The sequence below is a fragment of the Onychomys torridus genome, chromosome 3 (assembly GCF_903995425.1).
Source record: "Onychomys torridus chromosome 3, mOncTor1.1, whole genome shotgun sequence".
Classification (NCBI taxonomy): domain Eukaryota; kingdom Metazoa; phylum Chordata; class Mammalia; order Rodentia; family Cricetidae; genus Onychomys; species Onychomys torridus.
In genome coordinates this window covers 132620952-132645552 of record NC_050445.1, presented here as the reverse complement: position 1 = coordinate 132645552, position 24601 = coordinate 132620952, and the positions used below count along the sequence as shown (strand labels likewise).

Below are 24601 nucleotides of genomic sequence, written 5' to 3'. Positions count from 1 at the left end.
AACTGCCTGTAACTCCATGTGATCTGATACCTGTCAGACCTCCTCCTGCACACACGCGTGCGCGCGCACACACACACACACACACACACACACACACACACACATTTTTTTAAAAAAGATTTATTTATTGATTTTGTACACAGTGTTCTGTCTGCATACCAGAAGAGGGCACCAGATCTCATTATAGATGTTTGTGAGCCATCATGTGGTTGCTGGAAATGAACTCAGGACCTCTGGAAGAGCAGCCAGTGCTCTTAACCTCTCAGCCATCTCTCCAGCCCCACATATGTAATATGAGAGAGAGAGAGAGAGAGAGAGAGAGAGAGAGAGAGAGAGAGAGAGAGACTCCTTTGTTGATACAGGAAGATATTTTGGATATCCTTATGACACTGGATTAAGACCTGTAACCAAGGAAATGAAAGACCTCTATGATGGAAACTTTAAAACACTAGCAGAAATAAAGACACTAGAAGATGGGAAGAGCTTCCATGCTGTGGGTTAAACAGAACATACTTTGTGAAAGTGAATATTTTTGCAAAATCAATCTAAACATCATTCATCAAGAATCCAGTGACAATCTTCACAGAAATAGAGAAACAACCTTAAAAAATTCACTTAGAAGCACAGAAGATCTCAGGGAGATAAAGCAGTCCTCAGCTGAGCAAAACAAGAACCAGGCAAGAGGCATTGCCACACCTGCTTTCAAGTGGTAATAAAAAAAAAGAATTGAAATTCTAAAACTGCTAGAGGAAAAATGCCTCAAGATTTAGGTATAGGTAAGGACTTTCAAAATAGGACTAGTCACTCAGAAGATAAGGCTGATAGTCAACAAACACATGAAATTGAAAAGGTTTTATACAACAAAGAGTTAACTGAGGAAAGAGGTGCCCAAAGGAGAGGGAGAAAATCTTTGCCAGCGATACATACGACAGAGGGTTAATATGTAGAATGTACAAAGAACTAAAAAGCTAAATACCAAGAGATCAAACAGTGCAGTAAAAAATTGGCTATGGTATTCCTGTTCGTTGCCCACCAAAACAAAAGAATAAGGCCCTATTCCTGAAGACAGCACATATTCTGGTTTCAGGAGAGAGAAGTCAAGCCGGGATGGGGTGGGTGCCGCTTCCTGGAAGGCTTGTGCTCACAGTTCTGGAAGTGTTATGAGGCTGTGTGAGAGAACTGTCAATAACAGTTTTCCCGCTGTGGACCTCCAGCATAGCGCTACTGACAGACCTGACGAGAGTGGTCCCCAGTGCAAAAGGGGCAAGTCTTATGGGGTAACCAGCTACTTTCGGATAGATTTGGGGAACGCCACAGGAGGGAGTTCCATTATGATACCAGAACTTAAGCTCAAAGTCAGTGATTTGGGACGTCACAGTTTGGAAGCCACTGCTGCTGCTTTGCTGGATGGACATGATACGTCATAAATTACCTTCCAAATAACTATGTTTATGTTAATCCCACCCGCTGAGAATAAGGCCACTACCACAGTTTAAAGCCAAATTTGAAGCAAGCTTTAATTAAATACTGTCCGGGTGGATGGACTCCGGCCAGGTCCATCTCTGGGTTCCTGGGAAAATGGCAATGAATCATGCCTTGCAGAGGCTTAAAAGGGCAACCCCATAAGGCCACCATATTTCCTATCAGGTCCAATTGAGGCAAGCATACACCTAGACGTATTTCCTGGCTACATCTAATTATGGGCAAGTGTATATCCTGACATACTCCACATACAATTAAGCTGTAAATATGTGAGTGTGTGCACTCATTCTATAAGTTCTCTTACTCCAGAGAACCCTGACCAATAGAGCCCATAACTAGCCAATGTGATGAGAACAAGTGACAGCTGAATACTCATCTATAAACCATACATCTGTTTCAACACCCCACCCCCAAATCTAAGGACACACCAGGGAAGAAGGGATGGACAAAATGGAAAAGCTGTGGTTCCTTGCCAGAATTAGATGGCATGATCCTATTGTTGTAAATATCTCACACTTTGGATATAGAACACAGAAATAAAGCTGGAACCAATCTGGAAGCTTCCTCCCTGCTGGCGAGTGTTCATAACGTCAGATGTGTTGGGCAGGCTGCTGAGAATAGTCATCAATGGCTTTACCTGTTTGTACATCCAACGTGCTATGATACAATCCTCTCAGTCAGGATGTGCTCACTGATGCAGTAGCGGCATAACTGTTTTCTGTTTGGATCTGAGGCCCGCTCCATGGAAAGGAATATATGCCTGGTATGGGAAGCTGGGTCAAGAGCTTATGGGTGGTCAACTCACAGGCCGTGGTGGGGACTGGGGTTTTTACTACTGATGTTCTGCTAAACAGACACATGGTCAAATTACCTTCTAAATATGTGTGTTTATTTTATACCCATAGACTAGTGTTGCTGTCAGTATTGATCAGGGAAGCTTCTCATTGTAGAGGTTAATGGTTTGTGCAAAGACTCATAATTTTTCAAAATGTCAAGAATAAGTGATTGCTCAGTCCTCAGCTGTAGAGAGCTGCATGTAGCCGCACCCTAAAGATGGCGCTGGCTTCCACCCTCTGCCTTCCTGATGGCAAGCACTCTTTGTGGTAAACAGCTCCTTATTTGGCTATGGCTGGATTCGTGTGCCGCTGGCATATGCGTGGACCTGTGGATAGTGCCCACGTGGCTGCCTGGGGTTGGTAGCCCAGACCTACTTAGGTGCTGGGAGAGGCTTGCCCCAGGGGAGAGACATCGCAACTAACAAAGGGTCCTGAATAAACTGTATTAAGAAGAGTCCCATTGTTGCGTCATCCTTGCTGGTCGAGGCGGGCGAGACAAGTGGTGGCCCGTACGGGGGGGAAAAAACGAACGTTACGGGGAAAATTACCACGTCTCTCCATGGGACTCAGAACTTTTTACAGTCAGGCGGTATACCGGTAAGTCCTCAAAAAAAAAATTGAGGATCCGCGACAAAAGCAGGTTTTTACGCTCACCTGTAGACAAAGGGGGAGCGGGTCAGTAGAGCCGCGACCAAAGCAGACAGGTAATTCAGTACAGCCACGACAAAAGCGGACGGGTAATTCAGTAGAGCCGCGACCAAATCGGACGGGTAATTAGAATAACAAAACAAGCAGGTGAAACCGGAGGGCTGGGGCTGTTCCGTAAAGGCTCCAAGAAACCTCCGAGAAACTTCTCAAATTGAGGAAAGAAAGGATATACTAACATGGGCGCTTCCTCCTCGCACCCAATTTTTCTGGCTCTTAATGAGCTGCTTCTCTCTAAAAAATTGAAAATAAAAAGAAACACCCTAGAGCGGTTTTTGGAACAGTGTGATGTAGTTGCTCCTTGGTTTTGCAATTTCAGGAAGCCTTACAGTGCCTTCCTGGGAGAAATTGGGAAGAGACCTAGATTTGGATACTGGAACAGATCACAGTATCATAGCTAGCAAAGATTGGCCTTGAGGTTGGCCTATACAGGCTTCCTCACAAACATTGCAGGGATTGGGTTATGCCAGTGTTCCTAATATTAGTGCAAATTTGTTAAATTGGCAAGATTCAGAAGGTCACTCTGGCGTTATGCAACCCTATGTTCTTGAACTTCCAGTGTCCCTCTGGGGGAGGGATCTTATGAAATCCATGGGCTTTCAGTTGAGTAATGAATATTCCAAAGAATCTAAAAATATTATGAAAAACATGGGGTGTCATCCTGATTTTGGCCTGGGAAAGTTTTTACAAGGAAGAAAGGAGCCAATACAAACAGTACCTAGGAAACCCAAACAAAGGCTGGGTTTTTCCTAGGGGCCGCTGAGGAGGGCATTCCCATATCCTGGATAACGGAGGAGCCAGTGTGGGTTCCTCAGTGGCCACTCTCCTCTGAGAAATTACATGCTGCATATCAATTAGTGAAAGAGCAATTGGAGGAAGGGCACATTAAACCCTCCCTTTCTCCCTGGAATACACCCATATTTGTCATCAAAAAGAAATCAGGAAAATGGAGATTGTTACATGATCTTAGAGCTATAAATGAGCAAATGAGAATTATGGGACCCGTACAGCGTGGTCTTCCATTGCTGTCAGCCTTGCCTGAAAATTGGCCTATTATTGTGGTAGATATTAAGGACTGCTTCTTTTCCATTCCACTGAATAGCAAGGACAGTGAGAGATTCGCTTTCACTTTACCGTCCACTAATCATGAGGAACCTGATAAAAGATATCAGTGGGTTGTATTGCCACAGGGCATGGCCAACAGTCCTACTATGTGTCAATTGTTTGTAGCTACTGCTTTAGAACCCCTGAGAGCACGTTTTCCTGGCTTGAGATGCCTCCATTATATGGATGATATACTGTTAGCAGCTAAAGAGGAGAGCATTCTTCAAGAAGCATATAGCTCACTTGTAGAACTGCTAAAGCAAAAGGGACTCTGTATTGCCCCTGAGAAGGTGCAACAGAGCAAAGTTGTCAATTATCTTGGCTCTAAAATAACTAATCATCATATTATGCCACGAAAGGTAGAGTTAAGGAAGGATCATCTTTGCACATTGAATGATTTTCAGAAATTATTAGGAGATATAAATTGGATAAGAGGAAGTTTAGGAATGGCCAATTATGAATTAAAACCATTATATGATATTCTAATTGGAGATGCAGCCTTGGATTCACCGAGGCAACTAACCAATGCAGCCCGAGAAGCCTTAACAAAATTAGAGGATAGGCTACAAAGGGCTTTTCTTCAAAGAGTGCAAAATAATGATGATATTACCCTGTGCATTCTGCCTACCCAGTTGCAACCTACGGGGATTTTCTGGCAAAAAGGACCCTTGTTATGGATTTATACTAAAATCTCACCTGCAAAATCAATTGAGTATTATTCTACTGCTGTAGCATTACTTGCACAACAGGGTATTCAGCAATGTTTACAATATTTTGGAACATCACCACAAACGCTAGTTGTTCCTTATGATTCTACTCAAGTCAAGGTATTACGTGCTGCCATAGATGATTGGGCAATACTGCGTTGTACCTATCCAGGACACATAGATTGCCATTATCCTAAACATCCACTATTAACTTTCTTTAAAGAACATCCTGTAGTTTTCCCTAAGGTAACTGCTTCCCAGCCCATTCCAGGAGCAAGTGTTATATTTACAGATGGGTCTAAGACAGGCTGTGGTGCTTATATGGTGGATTCTACTGAACCTGTAAAGCATCAATTCTTACCAGGTGCACCTCAACAGGTGGAGCTTTCAATAGTTCTTGAAGTTTTCAAGGCTTGTCCATTTGCATTTAATTTAGTGTCAGATTCTAGTTATGTTGTTAATGCCTTGAAAAGCCTTGAATGTGCAGGGCCCATCAAATCTTCTAGCCCTGTTAGCTCATTGTTTGGCCAATTACAGAAACTGATCTGGCAACGTAAGAATCCCTTTTTTGTGCAACACATCCGCGCACATACCAGTCTGCCAGGTCCATTGGCTAAAGGCAATGATATAGTGGACCAGTGTACTAGACAGGAATGGATGTTTGTGGCTTCTGCCATACAACGAACACATGCTTTCCACAAAGAATTTCATGTTAATGCAAGGACATTACCACAAAAGTTTTCTATCTCACGTGCGGATGCACGAAAGGTGGTACTAGATTGTCCCCAATGTGTCATTTTTCATCATCCTTCTAGATTAGGAGTTAACCCTCGTGGTCTGCTCCCCCTAAAAATATGGCAAATGGATGTTACACACATCTCTGAATTTGGACGTGTCAAATATGTACATGTATCTGTTGATACCTGTTCTGGAATCATTCATGCCACCCCAATGACAGGAGAGAAAGCCTCTCATGTTATTGCTCATTGCTTAGAAGCTTGGGCAGCATGGGGTAAGCCTCAACAGTTAAAAACAGACAATGGTCCTGCATATACCGGACAGAAGTTCGCTTCCTTCTGTCAACAGATGAATGTGCAACTTGTACATGGCCTACCATATAATCCACAAGGTCAAGGCATTGTGGAGCATGCTCATCGCTCCTTGAAGGAGTTGCTTCAAAAACAAAAAGGGGGAATAGGCTATGGCTGTACCCCTAAGGACAGACTCTCTCTTGCATTATTTACCCTGAATTTTTTGAATTTGGATGCTTCCAATTGTTCTGCTGCAGATTTATCTAAAAGGTTGTCTAGTTATCTTTTAGGCAATTGGACCGGAGAGTTTTATAACCTGATGGACCAGCTGAGGGTGGCTATTGTCACGGTGAATTCGACCCAAGTGGATACCGGACTGGTGGAGGGTTTATCTTCCTGGATTGCTACAGCCATGGATCACATGAAGGAGTGGGCGGGAATAGGAGCCCTAGTAGGCTTACTGGTGCTCACCTCCCTAGTATGCTTGTGGTGCATTTGTCGCATTAGGATCTCACAGCGTCGCCATGCAGCCATGATTGTCCAAGCCTTTATGGCCATTGATGCAGGACAGTCCCCCCAAGCCTGGTTGGCTACTTTAAAAGATATTTAGGCACAGGATGCGAGGCCTGCGCACTGCACTTGAGGTTATGATACGCTGACCTCAAGAAGAGCAAGTCTGATTGCATGTGGGTTGGTACCCTAACTCCCACCTCTGTGAAAAGGGTATCGGACGGGTCTAGTGTTCTCTGGGTGGACGACGCCTGGACAAACATTAGTACATGTTCCATTTTAGCAGAGATCAGACCTCTACTCTTGCCTGTTGCTTTGTAAAACAAAAAGGGGGAACTGTAGAGAGCTGCATGTAGCCGCACCCTAAAGATGGCACTGGCTTCCACCCTCTGCCTTCCTGATGGCAAGCACTCTTTGTGGTAAACAGCTCCTTATTTGGCTATGGTTGGATTCGTGTGCCGCTGGCATATGCGTGGACCTGTGGATAGTGCCCATGTGGCTGCCTGGGGTTGGTAGCCCAGACCTACTTAGGTGCTGGGAGAGGCTTGCCCCAGGGGAGAGACATCGAAACTAACAAAGGGTCCTGAATAAACTGTATTAAGAAGAGTCCCATTGTTGCGTCATCCTTGCTGGTTGAGGTGGGCGCGACACTCAGCCCTGAACAGGACATCTGTAATACCCCTCCAAGGCTCATGGGACACTGCAGACAAGGTTGTGGAAACAGTATAAGAGCCAGAGGATGGTGAAGAATGCTGTGAGATGCTATCTTCTGGATGTGATGTGGCCATTACTGATTATGAACACAGTAATGGTGGATGCCTGTGTAAAACCTGCTTAAAATGAAGACAGGAAAGCAGAAGAGGGACTGGTTGGGAGGGAGGGGGCAGCAAGAACACAAAACACACTAAACAAATAAATAAATGAACAAATAATGTTAAAAGACCATAGTTTTGCTGGGCAGTGCACGCCTGTAATCCCAGCACTCGGGAGGCAGAGGCAGGCGGATCTCTGTGAGTTTGAGGCAAGCCTGGTCTACAAAGCGAGTTCCAGGATAGCATCCAAAGCTACAGAGAAACCCTGTCTCAAAAAAACCAAAAAAAAAAAAAAAAAAAAAAAAAGACCATAGTTTTGACTGCAAAGCAAGTCTTACTATTATACAAAGTCTAAACAATTTATTGTATTGTGTTAGATCGCAGTACAACAAAACTAGAAATCAACAGAAGAGAAACCACAGGAACTACACAGATACTACTCAGAGGCTGAAGAGTAGTATCCTTTTTGATTTTTTGGTTTTTCGAGACAGGGTTTCCCTGTGTAGCTTTGCACCTTTCCTGGAACTCACTTTGTAGACCAGGCTGGCCTCGAACTCACAGAGATCCGCTTGGCTCTGCCTCCTGAGTGCTGGGATTAAAGGCGTGCGCCACCACCGCCCGGCGAGTATACTTTTTTATGACCAGTGAGTCATTGGAGAAATTTGGGAGGATGTTCCAAAGTTCCTGCCTCAGAGGAAAATGCAAGCAGGGCTTAGCAGAGCCTTTGGGATACAGCTAAGTCACTCTAATAAGAAAATGAATGGTGAGTGTTCTTATACTAAAGTCAGAGATAAGTAAATAACTAATTATGTACTTCAAGGTATTAAAAAACAAAACAAAGCCCCAAATACTAAAGACCAGGGCAGAGAATAGTGAAATAGTAAGAGAATGATATATAGAATCAACAAACCAGGGTTTCTTCACTGAAAAATAAACAAGGCCGACAAATTCCTAAACTAGGCAAATGAAAAAGAGGAAGGGTACAACTAATTCTAATGAAATTCAAAGGAACATTAGAAAAGACTTGTATATTTATATATAAAAAACAAAACTGGGTCGGGTGGTGGTGGCACACACCTTTAATCCCAGCACTCTGGAGGCAGAGGCAGGCAGATCTCTGTGAGTTCGAGGCCAGCCTGGTCTATAGAGTGAGTTCCAGGAAAGGCTCCAAAGCTACACAGAGAAACCCTGTCTCGGAAAAAAAAAAAAAAAAAAAAAAAAAAGGCTGGAGAGGTTAAGAGCACTGGCTGCTCTTCCAGAGGTCTTGACTTCAATTCCCAGCAACCACAACCATCTGTAATGAGATCTAGTACCCTCTTCTGGCCTGCAGTCATACATGCTGCATACATAATAAATCTTCTTTTTTTTTTTTTGGTTTTTCGAGACAGGGTTTCTCTGTGTAGCTTTGTGCCTTTCCTGGAACTCACTTGGTAGCTCAGGCTGGCCTTGAAATCACAGAGATCCACCTGGCTCTGCCTCCCGAGTGCTGGGATTAAAGGTGTGCACCACTACCGCCCGGCAAATAAATAAATCTTAAAAAAACAAGAATAAAGAAAATACCTTACCAGTAAAGAGCACTGAACATTAAAAAAAAAAAAAAATGGGGAAAGCAATTTAGGAACGTGCCCAATACTGACCTCCACATGCCTATGTGTCATCTACTAGTTTATTACAAATTGAAACATTCCTTTGAGAAGGGGGTGGGGACTCAGGAACTCAGGAGGTTTACCCAACACCATAGATCTGAGAAGTGGAAAGTTACAAGATTCTCGAAGCTGTCTCCCTCTTTATAGCAGACTCTGACCAGTAGCGCTGCAGAGAGGAGAGCTCTCTGACCTGAAGAACTGTTTGTAAGGGGTGCTGGCAGCCCCAGCAATGCAGCCTTCGGTGCGCTATTACCTATGTTGTGGTGGGCAGTGATGCAGCTGTGAGCATCCCTGCTTCTGTAAGTAACCCCTCACACATTCTGGTTGAATAACTTCAATAAAAACTCAATGGTGGGGTTGGGGATTTAGCTCAGTGGTAGAGCGCTTGCCTAGCAAGTGTAAGGCCTTGGGTTCAGTCCTCAGCTACAGCAAAAAACCAAAAACCAAAAACCAAAAACCAAAACAAAAAAACCAAACTCAATGGTTTTCCAATTGAGACTTTAGTGCCATCACTATTTTGGTTTGTCATGAGTTCCTTTTCTGGAGTGTGTGTGTGTGTGTGTGTGTGTGTGTGTGTGTGTGTGTGTGTCTGTCTGTGTGTGTGTTTGTGTGTTGGTCTTCCTAGGAAAAAAGTCACTGAACACTATGTATGCACATGTGCACAAACATGTAACAAAAATAAATACCACAAAAAAATTTCAGTGCTCTGCAAACTATTCTATGTAACAGAAATAGAAGGAAAACCACCAAGCTTATTCTACAAAGCCAGGCGTAAGCAGTAACAAAACTAGACAAGGATAAAAACAAACAAACAAAAAACCCAAAAAACAAAAAACAAACAAACAAAAAAGGAAAACTACAGATTACTTTCTCTGATGAACATAGACACAAAAATTCTCAATAAAATTCTTGCAAACTGAATTCATAAAAAGCCATTTATAAAGTTTAATATCCCTTCAGGACAAAGACCCCGAAGAAGCTAGAAGTAAAAGTAACATATCTTAATAAAGTCACCTATAGTCAACATTATACTAAATGGGGGGAAGACTGAAAGCATTTCTTCTGTAATCAGGAAGGACACAGGGGTGTCCATTTTCTACTTGCTTATTCAATATAGTACTTAAAGTTTAGATAAAGCAATTTGGCAGGAGAAGGATAAAGAAGGTATACAATATGAAGAAGTAACCCTACTTGGAGGTGACAGAACATTAAATAGCTCATCAGAAAGTCCCTAGTATTCATAAACACTTTCAGTGAGTAGTATAAAGTATCAATAGCTTTTCTATATACTAATAATGAACTTGCTGGGAAACAGATCAGGGAAAAGTTCAATTCGTAACAGTTTCAAAAAAATACCAGGAGAAAACCTAGCTGAGGAGAGAAAAGATTTCAACAATAAAAACTCAAAGATACTTAAGAAAGAATGAGATGATGGGAAGATCTATTATGCTGCTCATGGACTGGCAGAATTAATATTGTAAAAACATCTACATTACCAAAAATACTCTAGAAATTCAATACAATCACCATAAGGAAATCATGACATTTTCTACACTACTGAAAAACATTTGGCTCCCACTGATCCTTTGGCCCTCTGAACACAGGACAAGTAGCTGAGTACCCCAGCCTCTCCTTCTCCCACAAATCAGAACCAATTGTCTCCACAATGAAACTTAAAAACAGCACTCAGCACTTAGCCAAGACAGATAAGCCAGGGGAACACCAACCACTGATGTAAACATCCTTTCAGTATAAGAGTGCCCAAGCACTGACATAAACACCCTTCTAGTATAAGAGTGCCAGAAATGCATTACAAAAGGTAGGAATTCATTTTGACCCACTTATAACTGAAAATTAAAAAAACAAAACAAAACAAAAAAACAAATCTTAAAAAGTTAGGTCAGAAACTGTAGTAGGACAGGCCCATAGGGTCAAGGAAATTGGCTCAGACCAGTTGCCAAGCTATGCACATAATATACTCTTTATGAGTCAACCTGGAGTCTGACTGAGGGCCTAGCAACAGTCATTGTCAGAGTTCTTGATTGTGCCCAGCCAATGAGGAACAACCACACAGACTGGGAACTGGAAGGAGGGTATATAAGGCCTTCCCTGTTATTGAATAAATGAGTTTGTTATTTGCCTTCAATGGATTCCTAGTGTCTGTGCCTTCTCACCCACTCCTCTGAGGGAGCTGTTAGAATCCAAGCAACAAGAAACCACACATTTACTACTGATGTTGGATTTTGTAGTCTACTGTGGCATCTTGAATAGGAAGTCCAATAATCAGGAACCTACCATGGAAAAAGATGTGCCCTCTCTTGATACCCTAAGTTATGGGCATGGAATTCTAGAAATTACACAGCTGGCGAACCAAATGGGTACTAGGCATATTTAAAGATTGTGGTCCCTTCCGTCCCTTCTCTCTGCCCACTTACAGTTTTGGGAGGTGTCAGACAGGTGCTGATAATGTTTATTTCTACCAAGATTCCCTGATGTGCAGATGTCCTGAACTGTATCTGTAGATCCATTATGGTAGATGTACATGCTTTTCTCCAACGGATAGTGTTTCTGACACTATGGCAGAAATGCCATAAGTATAATGGGTTCAGTGGCCTGATTATTAATAGTCTTTGCCAATGTAATTAGCTAAGATGAGGCCAGACTGGAGTAAGATAGCTCCTTAACCCAACAGGACTGGTGTTATGTAAGATGAGACAAAGAGACACACAAGGATGCCATGAGACCAGACAAGTAGAAATGAAATTCTGTAGCTGGTTAAGAAACCAATAATTCTGCTGGGCGGTCGTGGTGTACGCCTGTAATCCTAGCACTCAGGAGGCAGAGGCAGGCAGATCTCTGTGAGTTCAAGTCCAGCCTGGTCTACAGAGCTAGTCCAGGACAGGCTCCAAAGCTACACAGAGAAATCCTGTCTCAAAAAACCAAAAAAAAAAAAAAAAAGAAACCAATAATTCCTAGCAACCAACAGGAGTTTAAGGTTTCTACTCTATATGCTTCAGAGAGACCATTGTCCTGAAGATACCCTGATTTCAGATTTCCCAAACTATCAGATAACACATTACTCTTGTCGCAACTCACTCAGTTCTAGTACTTTGTTTCAGCATCCATAGAAAATGAATATTCTAGCTGGGCATAGTCACACACACCTTTAATCCCAGCACTCAGAAGCAGAGGCAGGTAGATTTCTGTGAGTTTGAGGCTTAGGAGGGGATCCAGATAAGAACATGGCTTGGCTGACACTATAAGTCAGATTCGCTGGATGTTAGCTTAGACTGTAGGCACCTAATATTTTCTTGGGCTGTACCTCAGCACTGACTCATTATTGTGGCTGGAGATTTGTTGTGGTCTGAATACAAAATGCTCATTGGCTTGCTTTTTTTGTTGTTGTTGATTTTTTTTTGAGACAGGTTTTCTCTGTGTAGCCTTGGCTGTCCTGGAACTCACTCTGTAGACCAGACTGGCCTTGAACTCACAGAGATCTGCCTGGCTCTGCCTCCTTAGTGCTGGGATTAAAGGGGTATGCTACTATCACCCAGTGGGCTCACGAGTTTTAACATTTGGTCTTATGCCGTCCCCCCCACCCCCATTGTCTGGGAAGGTTATGAAACCATTAGGAGGTAGAGTTTTGCTGGAGGATGTATGTCACCTGCAGTGGGCTTTGAGGTTCTATAGCTCAGCCCTATATCCCCCTCTGGACTGGTGATCCACTGTGCTGAGCAGGCTTCATGTTCCTTTGGCCATACCTTCCTTGACATGAAACTGTAAACCAAAATACACTTTCTTCCCTAACTTGCTTTTCTCAGGGAATTTCATAGCAAGAGAAACAAAATTAAGAGGATTGATGCTGGGGCTGGAGAGATGGCTCAGTGGTTAAGAGCACTGGCTGCTCTTCCAGAGGTCCTGAGTTCAATGCCCAGCCACATGGTGGCTCACAACCTTCTACAGTTGGATCTGATGCCCTCTTCTGTTCTGCAGACATACATACAGATAGAGCACTCATACATAAAATTAAAAAAAAATTCTTAAAAAAAAAAGAGGGGGCTGGAGAGATGGCTCAGTGGTTAAGAGCACTGACTGCTCTTCCAGAGGTTCTGAGTTCAGTTCCCAGCAACCACATGGTGGCTCAAAACCATCCCTGGTGCCCTCTTCTGGCTTGTAATCATACATGCAGACAGAATACTGTATACATAATAAATAAATAAATAAATATTTAAAAAAAAGAGGGTTGATGCTGTCTGTTGAGCTGAACCTATCAATTAGAGCATACATGTAGCTGGCACATTATCGTGGCTTCTTTTTTTACATGGTAGCTGATTTTCCAAAGAGCAAGTATTCCAAAAGAAGCAGGCAAACTTGCTGACCTTATAAGGGTTTTGGTGCCTATCACTGAAGCAATGTGGCATCATTTCTGTCTTCTATTAACTTAGGCGGTTATCAGCCTGTGTAGACAGAGGTGACACAGACACTGACTTCTTAAGAATGAGTGACAAAGGACTTGTGTGCAGTGTGCTAAAACTGCCTGGTTGTTACTGAGGTATGCCTTACATATGCAGATCTTAACTGTGAATTCAGTGGATGATAAGGACTATATGGACTCATGCACATACCACTTGAAGATATTTCAAGTCACTTATCAGCTCTTTTTGTTGTATGAAGGTTCAATGTAAGATTTTCTGATTTATTCAAAATACTGTTCATGTTTTGTGGACATATTTTATTGCTGGGTTTAATTCCACTGCATAAGTATACCAGTTTAATTTCAATTTTTAGTGTGTGATTACAAATGGTTACTACAAATGGAAATGTTAGTCTCATACATCATCAAATGCTATTTAAGTATTTCTGAGAGTACTCTCTCTCACTAATCAAATCCACAAAATTTGAATGCCCAAAGACCTTTGACATAATTTACCCCCATAGATGAAGATTGCTTTCATGAGCCTCTTGGGATTAAGGAGGCTATGGCTTATAAGGCCTACTACAAAGAACAGAATGGCACCTGTGCTAGATGGCTGTATGTCAATCTGACACAGGCTACAGTCATCTGACAGGAGGGAACCTCAACTAAGAAAATGCCTCTGTTAAGGTTGTAGCGGGGCTGGAGAGAGGGTTCAGCTCTTAAGAGCACCTTCTGCTCTTCCAGAGGACCCGTAGCATCCATATGGCTGTTCATACCTGTCTGTAACTCCAGTTTCAGGGGACCTGACACCCATGACAAAACACCAATGCACATAAAGTAAAAAGTAAGTAAACTTAAAACAAATGGAAGGATATAGCTGTGTCCCAATAAAACTTAAAAAAAGTCAGGGTTGTAAGCCAGGGTGGTGACACATGCCTTTAATCCCAGCATACACTCAGGAGGCAGAGGCAGATGGATCTGAGTTCCAGGTCAGCCTGGTCAATGGACAGCCAGAAATACCCAGAAAAATCCTGTCTCAAAAATCAAAACAAGCAAACAAAAAACAAAGAAAACAAGGAAGCAAAGAAAAAAAAAAAAAAAAGGCCAGTAAGCAGTACCCCTTCATGGCCTCTGCATCAACTCCTGCCTCCAAGATCCTGTCCTGCTTGAATTTCTGTCCTGACTTCCTTTGATGACTAATAAACCCTTTCCTCCCCAACTTGTTTTTTGTCATTTTGTTTTAACGGAATTTCCTCAAGGGCCTGCCCTGAGAAGATTCCTCCCATTGTCCTGGGGAAGACAAAATTCTATCTCTATAGCTTCAGTTCTGTCCTGACATCCAGTTCCTTTGTTTCTTTTCTTTCTGTCCCCTCATAGCCCTAGTATTAAGCTCCTAGGCTTTCAATCTCATCTTTATCCCCTGTTCCTTTGTCCTCCATCTTTCTTTCCTCACTCCTTACTCCTAGCTCTGAGAAAACTCTACAAAAGATCTGTCTTACCATCTACAGAATCTCTGCCTTTTTCTCTTCTCTCTGGCCATGTGGCTCTGTCTACCATCTACAGAAACCGCCTTGTTCTTTCTATCCTGGCCACATGACTCTGCTCTGGCCACGAATCCTGCCCCACCCTTCACTCCACCTGGATATGCAAAAAGCCTCCTTTGTTTTGAGTCAATTGCTCTGGAATGCCATTTTTCCCTGTCTGGGGAAGGGAGGTCTGAACTTCATTTGCACAAGAAACAAAGCTATGCAGCTACAGGCTGCCTGTCTCCTAGGTTCTGTAGGAGTGTTACCTAGTGGATCAGTAGTAGGTCTGAGAAGCTAAACTGTTTGCCATATGGCCTAGTAGTATATGGACGCACAAGAATTTCATAGCAGGAGACAGCTGATATATATTAAAAGCTAAGTAACAGGGTTGAGGATTTCACTCAGTGGTAGAGCGCTTGTCTAGCAAGCGCAAGGCCCTGGATTTGATCCTCAGCTAAAAAAAAAAAAGCTAAATAACGGATATTCCTTGATAAATAGCTTCCTCTGGAAGGACTCCTTGGTTGGTCAAGGTATAGCTTATTATAAACAGCTGAATCTCTATAATATATTCTTGTGGCTAACTGCAGTGTTTCATGAGCAATAGTAATCCTAACTAAGATGGTACCTTAATGTGAAAACTTCTCTACATTATTCATAAGTTATTCACAGAAATGCTCAACATGAAGAACTATAGTTGGCTTCAGATTAAAAAATGAAAATTTTCCCACAAACCAATCTTTCCTCTCTCAATTTTCTTCAGATCTCATCCCACGAAGGTTAAAATAGAATTAAGAGGGAGTTATGTTTCCAAATTGTCAGTCTGTAGGAGGAGCACAGTATTGCTGGAGGAGTAGACTGTCATTACTGACTACGAACTAGCATAGGCTCAGTTAGAATGACAAGTCCTTTCTTTCTAGATGTTCCCAACCTCAACACTGTCTCAAAAAGAGTGAAGGCCATTGTGTTTCTCAGGGAGTTTGGAATTCCCTTAATGGAAAGTAACATGTAAATATTGGATTTTTAGAAAATTAAAAAATAGTTATAATTAGAAGTGTAGGACAGAAGAAAATCTAAATGTGCCTACTCCAAACCTTTGCAAGCTTGTAAGGAAAACTTGTTTTATAAGGCTGGGGCCTCTGCTGTGGACAGTAGCAGTCTATTAGGTTACTCAGCTGATTCATTATTTAGATCCAACAAAAATATTAATAAAACAGATTTATCCCCTGGATTCTGCCCAGTGGTCTTGAATGCAGAGTAAATTGAATATATACAGAAGAAAAGGACTTTGAGATTGATGAAGAGCTAATTTTTTTTTTTTCTGTTGTGAGCCTAGCCTTTAAGAGCTGAGCCTTTTCTATAGCCCAGGGGTTGATTTTTTAAAAGGCTTATGGCATACACTAAAAGTTTGTAACTGCTACACTAAGAACAAGGTCAAGTGTGACATGAGAGATTAATGAGTGTACCTTAGGAAATTAGATCAAAATAAAGAAATTATGAAAAATACATGATAATGATAAAACAAGACATTTATTTTTCATATTCATTTGGGGGAAAGGGAAAAAGTCAGTCTGTTCTATCAAATACTGGTCCTTCTGGAAGAATTTCCACTTACCCTATAGAATAAGATAAATTTCTTGAATACAGAGGGTTTTGTATTCTTAATTCCTAAGAACTTCCTTTGAAGAGAGTGGTTACAGGGTAAGCCTTTGTGAGCAGCTTCGTTGGTGCACAGCCAGGCTCCCTCTCTGAGTGAAACTTTTCCCACACTGGCCACAGAGATAGGGTGTTTCTCCTGTGTGGATTTTTCCATGAAGAATACAATTCCCCCTGGTGTGGAAACTCTTCCTGCAGTGGGAACATGCATAGGGCTTCAGACCTGTGTGAACTCTGATGTGGACAATTAAGCTTCCCTTCTGACTGAAAGCTTTTCCACACTGGTCACATCTATAGGGCTTCTCACCACTGTGAACTCTTCGGTGAACAGCAAGGTTACTTTGATTCCTGAAGCTTCTCTGGCAAATGGCACATTCATAGGGTTTCTGTCCAGTGTGGAGTCTCTCATGGACAGCTAGACTGCCTCGCTGACTAAAGCTTTTCCCACACTCTTTGCACTGATAGGGCTTCTCTCCTGTGTGAATTCGCTGATGTGTAACTAGATTGCCTTTGGCCCTGAAGCTCTTTCCACACTGGGTGCACTCAAAAGGCTTCTGACCAGTGTGGATTCTCTCATGCAATGTTAGACTACCTTTTTGCCGGAAAGACTTCCCACATTCCTGGCAATCATAGACCTTCTGTCTCACTCCAGGGGAGTCTTCCTGTAGTGTCTTAGAATCTGGGGACTTTTGTTCCAGCTTCTCTCTTCTGAAAGAACTCTGGAAATCCCAGCTTGACGATCCCGTGGCCTCTGAATGATCATATTTGTGGGCTTCTGTCATCACATCTGGGAAAACGAGAGGGAAGTCATGTAAGATGCACCAATACGCTGAGTGAGAAGAAGAGGGAAGAAAGAAACATAACCCTTAGAGGGCTTATTATGTGCCAGGCATTTTACTATGAACTTTGCATACATAACTGAATCTTGAAAATCATCCTGAGATTGCTACAGATAAGAAAATGAGAGCATAGGGAGGTCACATAACTATTAATAGGTATATTATCTGTAGGATTCAAATATTAGCATGCTCCATAGCTATGAACTGCCTTTAACTTTAATGTAGTCTCCCAAATTCTTGGGAGATAGACATGTATTATTATTATTATATTATTATTATTATTCAGAGAATCACACAGAGCCTTTTACCTAAGGTCTTTTTTTCCCCTGCTTCCAAGTTTTAGCTGACTCCTAAACAGGTGTAGAGTCAGGATACAAAGGGACTAAAGCTTGAAAACCTTAAAAGCATCCCTTTAAACAAAAGCATAAAATCAAGCAAAGGAGAGACCAATTTTCATGAGAAGTCCTGAGGCTTACACTGCATTGTCTGCATGAAAGTCATCCTATTCCAGTCCACTCCTGACAGTATTTATGATCTCAGAAAATAAGCAGCAAAGTTTCAGATATTTTATGCCTATGCTATGAATTCTTACAGGATGCAGCCTCTTGTCTATCCCATGATACAGAAGAAAAGCCTGAAGCTTAAGGAAGGACGTAACTTCTTTAATAATGCAAATATGATTGGAATTTCTTTTAAAATTCATGCTATTTTTCAGTCTACTAAGCTACAGTACAGTTGAATGAGTCTATTCATTTTCTAGGAGTCATCCTAGAGAAGTTTCCTCCTCATTTCCCTACTTTTTCATACTCAGTGATAGAGCTGAGAGCTAAAGATACTCATTCGGCCTGAGATAGCCTCAAGAGACAACCTCCATATCAGACTGTTTCCTTGCTTTGTTCCATCATTTCCAATTCCAGCTTGCAGGCTTTTCCTGTCCAAATGAATGCATCTTCTGCTTCTCAGTACTGAGAACAGGGATCTGAAGGTATCCCAGCAACTAGCTGACTCACTCACTGAAAAATGCTACATTCTGGGCATATCTTCCATGACAGTCCAGCAGGGTAGCTGTTGGAAACCCAAACATGTCCACTCCTGCTCTGTTACTTTAATCACCACTTCTTTGTATGATTCTTCCATGGGCTGGTCTTGAGTACCTGAGGAACAGAAAATAAAATAAAGCAAACCAAACCCAAGAGCAAACTATAAAGGACAGAATTGATTATTGAGAAAGAGAAAGTCAACAGGAGGTCCAGTTTGGGGTGTAAGCACAGGAAATCAGGACTGCCTGAGGTAGTATCACTGCAAAGTGGGCTAAATAGAGCAGAGCTGACTGCACAAAAGTTAATCCAGGAGCAAAGAGGCACGGACTTCATCCTGTTAGTCCCCAGTTAAGGGTCACTTCTGTTGTACTTTGGTCTTGACATGACATTGGGGTCCTCCACTTCCCAGGCAACTGTTGCTGATTTTATTCCTCCAGCCTAAGAAGTCAATATTTTAGCCTTCCTGACCGGTATGAGGGAAGAGCTTCAGTTCTCCTTTCCAGTTCCCCTGAAGCTACAAGGACCTAACAAAAGATTTCTTGTTACCTTTTGGCAATTCTTAGCAGGCTCTAGATCCAAACCATCACTTTCTCCCTTTGGAATGTTTATTTAAGGATCAAATTCCTGGATTTGTACACTTTATATTTATGTAGCAGTACACAGTATAATCTTTGTTTCAGAACGTCCAATCAAAATGCTGGACTCCTGGCTTAATGAATTAGCAGTCTGATGCTATAATTCTCTGTTCTATTAATCAAGTAGCTGATCCTTCTACCCGTTCAGTCATATTACTGTGATGACAAGAGGATTCACTTCCAACTTGGAGCACAAAGTACAAAGGGCTCCCCTGAAATGGTGCAAATGCATTCATTTAGAAATACAAGATATTATTGATTAAAATAAAACCAACAAAACCCCCTGCACATTCACAAAGAAAAGCACTTGGTGCCACCTCCGTGGGGTTGGACTTTTGTCACCGGAGTGTCTAGAAAACATGGTTAAGTCAAAATAAGTGAACAGAACCTATACTCAACCTCTCCACCTGCTAAGAGGTATCCCACTAATATCCCCTCAAATGTGTCTCCAGACTCTCCCTGATTAGTAACAGGAAACTGCCAACAGGAAATTGTTACGGGACAACTGTTATCTCAAGTCAGAGCAATCAAATTCTCGAAGACACTTGGAAGAACGTGGTTTCATTACACAAAACACTGCTCTCTTCCTATTAGAAGTGCTATCACAGCTCAGAATTAGGCTCTGCCAGACTTGGATTCTTGCCTTGGTTCCCTAGGTGTCTGATCTGGAGGAAAGCAACTGAAGAGCCCCGACTCCAGTTTTCTTCACTTACTAAGCAAGTTAACACCATCTCATTAGCTTTTGCAAGAACTGATGACCAGAAAGTGAGCGATCTCTTACATTTGAGACATACCCTACAAATTCAAGGCCTTAAAATGGTGCATTCTCAGGAGAGAGGGGCTGGAGGACAGACAGGATGATCTGTGGGGTCTGAGGAGATCTTAACGAGGCAATTTAAGGAGCGATCAGGAGCTGGTGGGTGAGGGTGAGTTCCCCTTACACTGGACGCCACTCCCTTCTCATCTCCATAGGCACGGACTCTGCACCCTCCAGGCCTAGCTGGACCTTCCCGTGTGGCCCCTCCCACGCTCGCGGGGCCCCAGCCTCCCAGGGGCCCCGACATCGCAGCGGGGCCCTCCCGCAGCAGACGGCGGCCCACCCGCTCTCCGACCAGCGCACCCTTGTCAGCGGCTTGGCGACTGCGGCCCGGCCAGCTGGCCTGGCCTGTTCACGTGCCCTGGCCGGGGCGGCGGGCTCACGACACAGCCCCCTCTCCCGGGCGCACAGACCAGGCCTGGGCCTCACTCACCGCAGCAGCGCGCGCCCGCAGACAGACAAAGCCGGCGCCGAGCCCGTAGCAGCCGCAGCAGCGACGAGCGGCGCCGGACCACAACTCCCAGGAGCCCCCGCGCGCGCGCCCCGGCGCACTGTGGGAAGCGCCGCCGCCGTGCTGCAGAAACGTAGAAGATTGGTCCGCGAGTGGTGGGTTCTGGTGGAGGGGAGCGCCGTCCGGTGGAGGAGCGGTAGTTGATGTCTGGGGATGCTGAGGACGTTAAACCACGCTAGACTCAGGGTTGATGTAGGGCTCAGAAGCCGGAAGCAAGTATTTCGGACAAAGAATCAGGAACACCCCCTGGTCCGTTTATTATAAGAAAAAAAGCTCTCTAAAATGCCTTAAGTTTCCATCGACTGCACTTATTTGTATGTGTTTCTAATAGCTTTTCTTTTTAATTTTTGATTTTTTTTCGAGACAGGGTTTCCTTTTGTAGCCCGGGCTGGCCTTGAACTCACAGAGATCCGCCTGCCTCTGCCTGCTGGTATTACAGGCGTGCGCCACCACTGCCCGGCTCATTTTTTTTTTTTTTTTAAAAGATTTATTGGGCTTGGGGATTTAGCTCAGTGGTAGGCCCCGGGTTCGATCTTCAGCTCCACATACAAAATGGATTTAATGGGTTAAAAACCAAAACCAAAGACCAGAGGGCATAAAGTTGGGTGAGTAGGGAGGGGGTGTGGATCTGGGAAGAGTTTGGGGAAGGGAGTGAATATGATCAAAATACACTATACAAAGTCTCCAAAGGACTAGTAACAAATAATTTTTTAAAAGACTTATTTATTTATTATGTATACAGTGTTATGCCTACATGCATGCTTGCACACCAGAAGAGGGCACCAGATCTCATTACAGATGGTTGTGAGCCACCATGTGGTTGCTGGGAATTGAACTCAGGACCCCTGGAAGAACAGCCAGTGCTCTTAACCGCTGAGCCATCTCTCCAGCCCCTATACAGGATTCTTTTAGCTATTCTGGGTTTTTTGTTTTTCCATATGAAGCTGAGTATTTTTCTTTCCAAGTCTGAAGAACTGTGTTGGGATTTTGATTGCCATTTTTACTATGTTAATCTTACCTATCCATGAGCATGGGACATCCTTCCATTTTCTGATATCTTCTTCAATTTCTTTCTTTAGAGACTTAAAGTTCTTATCAAACAGGTCCTTCACTTGTTTAGTCAGTGTCATTCCAAGGTATTTTATATTATTTGTGGCTATTATAAAGGGTGATGTTTCTCTGATTTCTTTCTCACTCCTTTTATCATTTGTGTATAGGAGGGCTACTGATTTTTTTTTTTTTTTTTTGCCGGAGCTGAGGACCGAACCCAGGGCCTTGCGCTTGCTAGGTAAGCGCTCTACCACTGAGCTAAATCCCCAACCCCGGCTACTGAGTTTTTTTTGAGTTGATCTTGTATCCTGCCACTTTACTGAAGGAGTTTATCAGCTGTAGGAGTTCCCTGGTAGAATTTTTGGGGTCACTTATGTATACTACCCTATCATCTGCAAATAGTGAAAGTTTGAAGACTTCTTCCTTTCCAATTTGTATCCCCTTGATCTCCTTATGTTGTCTTATTGCTCTGGCTAGAACTTCAAGTACTATATTGACTAAATATGGAGAGAGTGGACAGCCTTGTCTTGTTCCTGATTTTAGTGGAATCGCTTTGAATTTCTCTCCATTTAATTTGATGGTGGCTGTTGACTTGCTGTAAATTGCCTTTATTATGTTTAGGAATGTTCCTTGTATTCCTGATCTCTCTAAGACCTTTATCATGAAGGGGTGTTGGATTTTATCAAAGGCTTTTTCAGTATCTAATGAGATGATCATGTGTTTTTTTTTTCTTTCAGTTTGTTTATATGGTGTATTACATTGACAGATTTTCATATGTTGAACCATCCTTGCATCCCTGGGATGAAACCTACTTGATCATGGTGGACAATTTTTTTGATGTGTTCTTGGATTCGGTTTACCAATATTTTGTTGAGTATTTTTTTTTTTTTTTTTCCGAGACAAGGTTTCTCTGTATAGCTTTGAGTCTTTCCTGGAACTCACTTGGTAGCCCAGGCTGGCCTCGAGCTCACAAAGATTCACCTGCCTCTGCCTCCCGAGTGCTGGGATTACAGGCGTGTGCCACCACTGCCCGGCTTGTTGAATATTTTTACATCAATGTTCATGAGGGAGATTGGTCTGTAGTTCTCTTTCTTTGTTGCATCTTTGTGTGGTTTGGGTATCAGGGTAAATGTAGCCTCATAAAAAGAGTTTGGTAATGTTCCTTCTGTTTCTATTGTGTGGAACAATTTGAAGACTATTGGAATTAGTTCTTTGAAAATTTGGTAAAATTCTGCACTGAAACCATCTGGTCCTGGGCTTTTTTTGGTTGGGAGACTTTTAATGACTGTTTCTATTTCTTTAGGGGTTATTGGCCTATTTAAATACTTTATCTGGTCTTGATTTAACTTTGGTATGTGGTATCTATCCAGAAAATTGTCCATTTCTTCCAGATTTTCCAATTTTGTGGAGTACAGGTTTTTGAAGTATGACCTGATGTCTGGATTTCCTCGTTGTCTGTTATGTCTCCCTTTTCATATCTGATTTTGTTAATTTGGGTGCTCTCTCTTTGCCTTTGGTTAATTTGGCCAGGAGTTTGTCTATCTTGTTGATTTTTTTCAAAGAACCAACACTTTGTTTCATTGATTATTTGTATTGTTCTCTTGGTTTCTATTTCATTGATTTCAGCCCTGATTATTTCTTGGCATCTATTCCTCCTGGGTGAGTTTGTTTCTTTTTGTTCTAGAGCTTTCAGTTGTGCTGTTAAGTCATTGGAATGAGATTTCTCCATCTTGTTTATGTGTGCATTTAGTGCTGTGAATTTTCCTCTTAGCACTGCTTTCATACTGTCCCATAAGTTTTGGTATGTTGTACATTCATTATCATTGAATTCTAGGAAATCTTTAATTTCTTTCTTTATTTCTACCCTGACCCATTGGTGTTTCAGGTGGGCATTATTCAGTTTCCATGAGATTGTAGGCTTTCTATAATTTTCGTTGTTGTTGAAATCTTTAAGCCATGGTGGTCTGATAAGATACAGGAGGTTATTCCAATGTTTTTGTATCTGTTGAGATTTGCTTTGTGACCAAGCATGTGGTCAATTTTTGAGAAGGTTCCATGGGGTGCTGAGAAGGTGGTATATTCTTTTGTGTTAGGGTGGGAATTTCTGTAGATATCTATTAAGTCCATTTGAGTCATAACATCTGTTAGGTCCTTTATTTCTTTGTTAAGTTTCAGTCTGGTAGATCTGTCTTTTGGTGAGAGTGGTGTGTTGAAATCTCCCACTACTAGTGTGTGGGGTTTGATGTGCAATTTAAGCTTTAATAATGTTTCTTTTATAAATGTGGGTGCCTTTTTATTTGGGGCATAAATGTTCAGAATCGAGACTTCATCTTGGTGGATTTTTCCTGTGATAAATATGTAATGTCCATCCTGATCTCTTTGGGTTGATTTTAGTTTGAAGTCTATTTTATTAGATATTAGGATAGCTACACCAGCTTGCTTCTTAAGTCCACTTGATTGGAAAGCCTTTTCCCAGCCCTTTACTCTGAGGTAGTGTCTGTCTTTGAAGTGTAGGTGTGTTTCTTGTATGCAGCAGAAGGATGGATCCTGTTTTCACATCTATTCTGTTAGCCTGTGTCTTTTTATAGGTGAGTTGAGACCATTGATATTGATGGATATTAATGACCGTTATTTCTGTTAATTTTTTTTGTGGTAGTGTTGTGTTTTCCTTCTTTGGTATTTGTTGGTGTGGGATTATCTATTGCCTGAGTTTTCATGGGTGTGTTTAACTTCCTTAGGTTGGATTTTTCCTTCTAGTGCTTTCTGAAGGGCTGGATTTGTGCATAGGTATTGTTTAAATCTGGTTTTCCCATGGAATATTTTGTTTACTCCGTCTATGGTGATTGAGAGTTTTGCTGGGTATAATAGTCTGGGTTGGCATCCATGGTCTCTTAGTGTCTGCATAACATTTGTCCAGGACCTTCTAGCTTTCATAGTCACTATTGAGAAGTCTGGTGTTATTCTGATGGGTTTGCCTTTATATGTTACTTGGTCTTTTTCCTTTGTGGCTCTTAATATTTTTTCTTTGTTCTGTATGTTTAGTGTTTTGATTATTATGTGGTGAGGGGAATTTTTTTTTTTTTTTTTGATCCAGTCTATTTGGTGTTCTGTAAGCTTCTTGTATCTTATAGGTATTTCTTTCTTTAGGTTAGGACAGTTTTCTTCTATGATTTTGTTGAAGATATTTTCTGTGCCTTTGAGTTGGTATTCTTCTCCTTCTTCTATCCCTATTATTCTTAGGTTTTATCTCTTCATGGTGTCCCAAATTTCTTGGACGTTT

The 24601-nt window shown here is 42.2% G+C and overlaps 1 protein-coding gene across 5 annotated transcripts in view; it reads right to left on the bottom strand.

Annotated features, from left to right (window-relative positions):
- The window catches only part of Znf32 (zinc finger protein 32), a 41386-nt gene extending 21086 nt beyond the window's left edge, over window positions 1-20300 (bottom strand). Inside the window, exons 1-3 of one of the 5 annotated variants that reach the window (XM_036181235.1) lie at window positions 20194-20300; window positions 18283-18422; window positions 17022-17216 (exon numbers count right to left, since the gene is read on the bottom strand). In XM_036181235.1, coding sequence (XP_036037128.1) covers window positions 17022-17216; window positions 18283-18352 — 265 coding nt within the window. In that variant the 5' untranslated portion in view covers window positions 18353-18422; window positions 20194-20300. The other 4 variants (XM_036181233.1, XM_036181231.1, XM_036181234.1 and 1 more) reach the window with 4 other exon arrangements.
- Between the last annotated feature and the right edge of the window lie 4301 nt (window positions 20301-24601).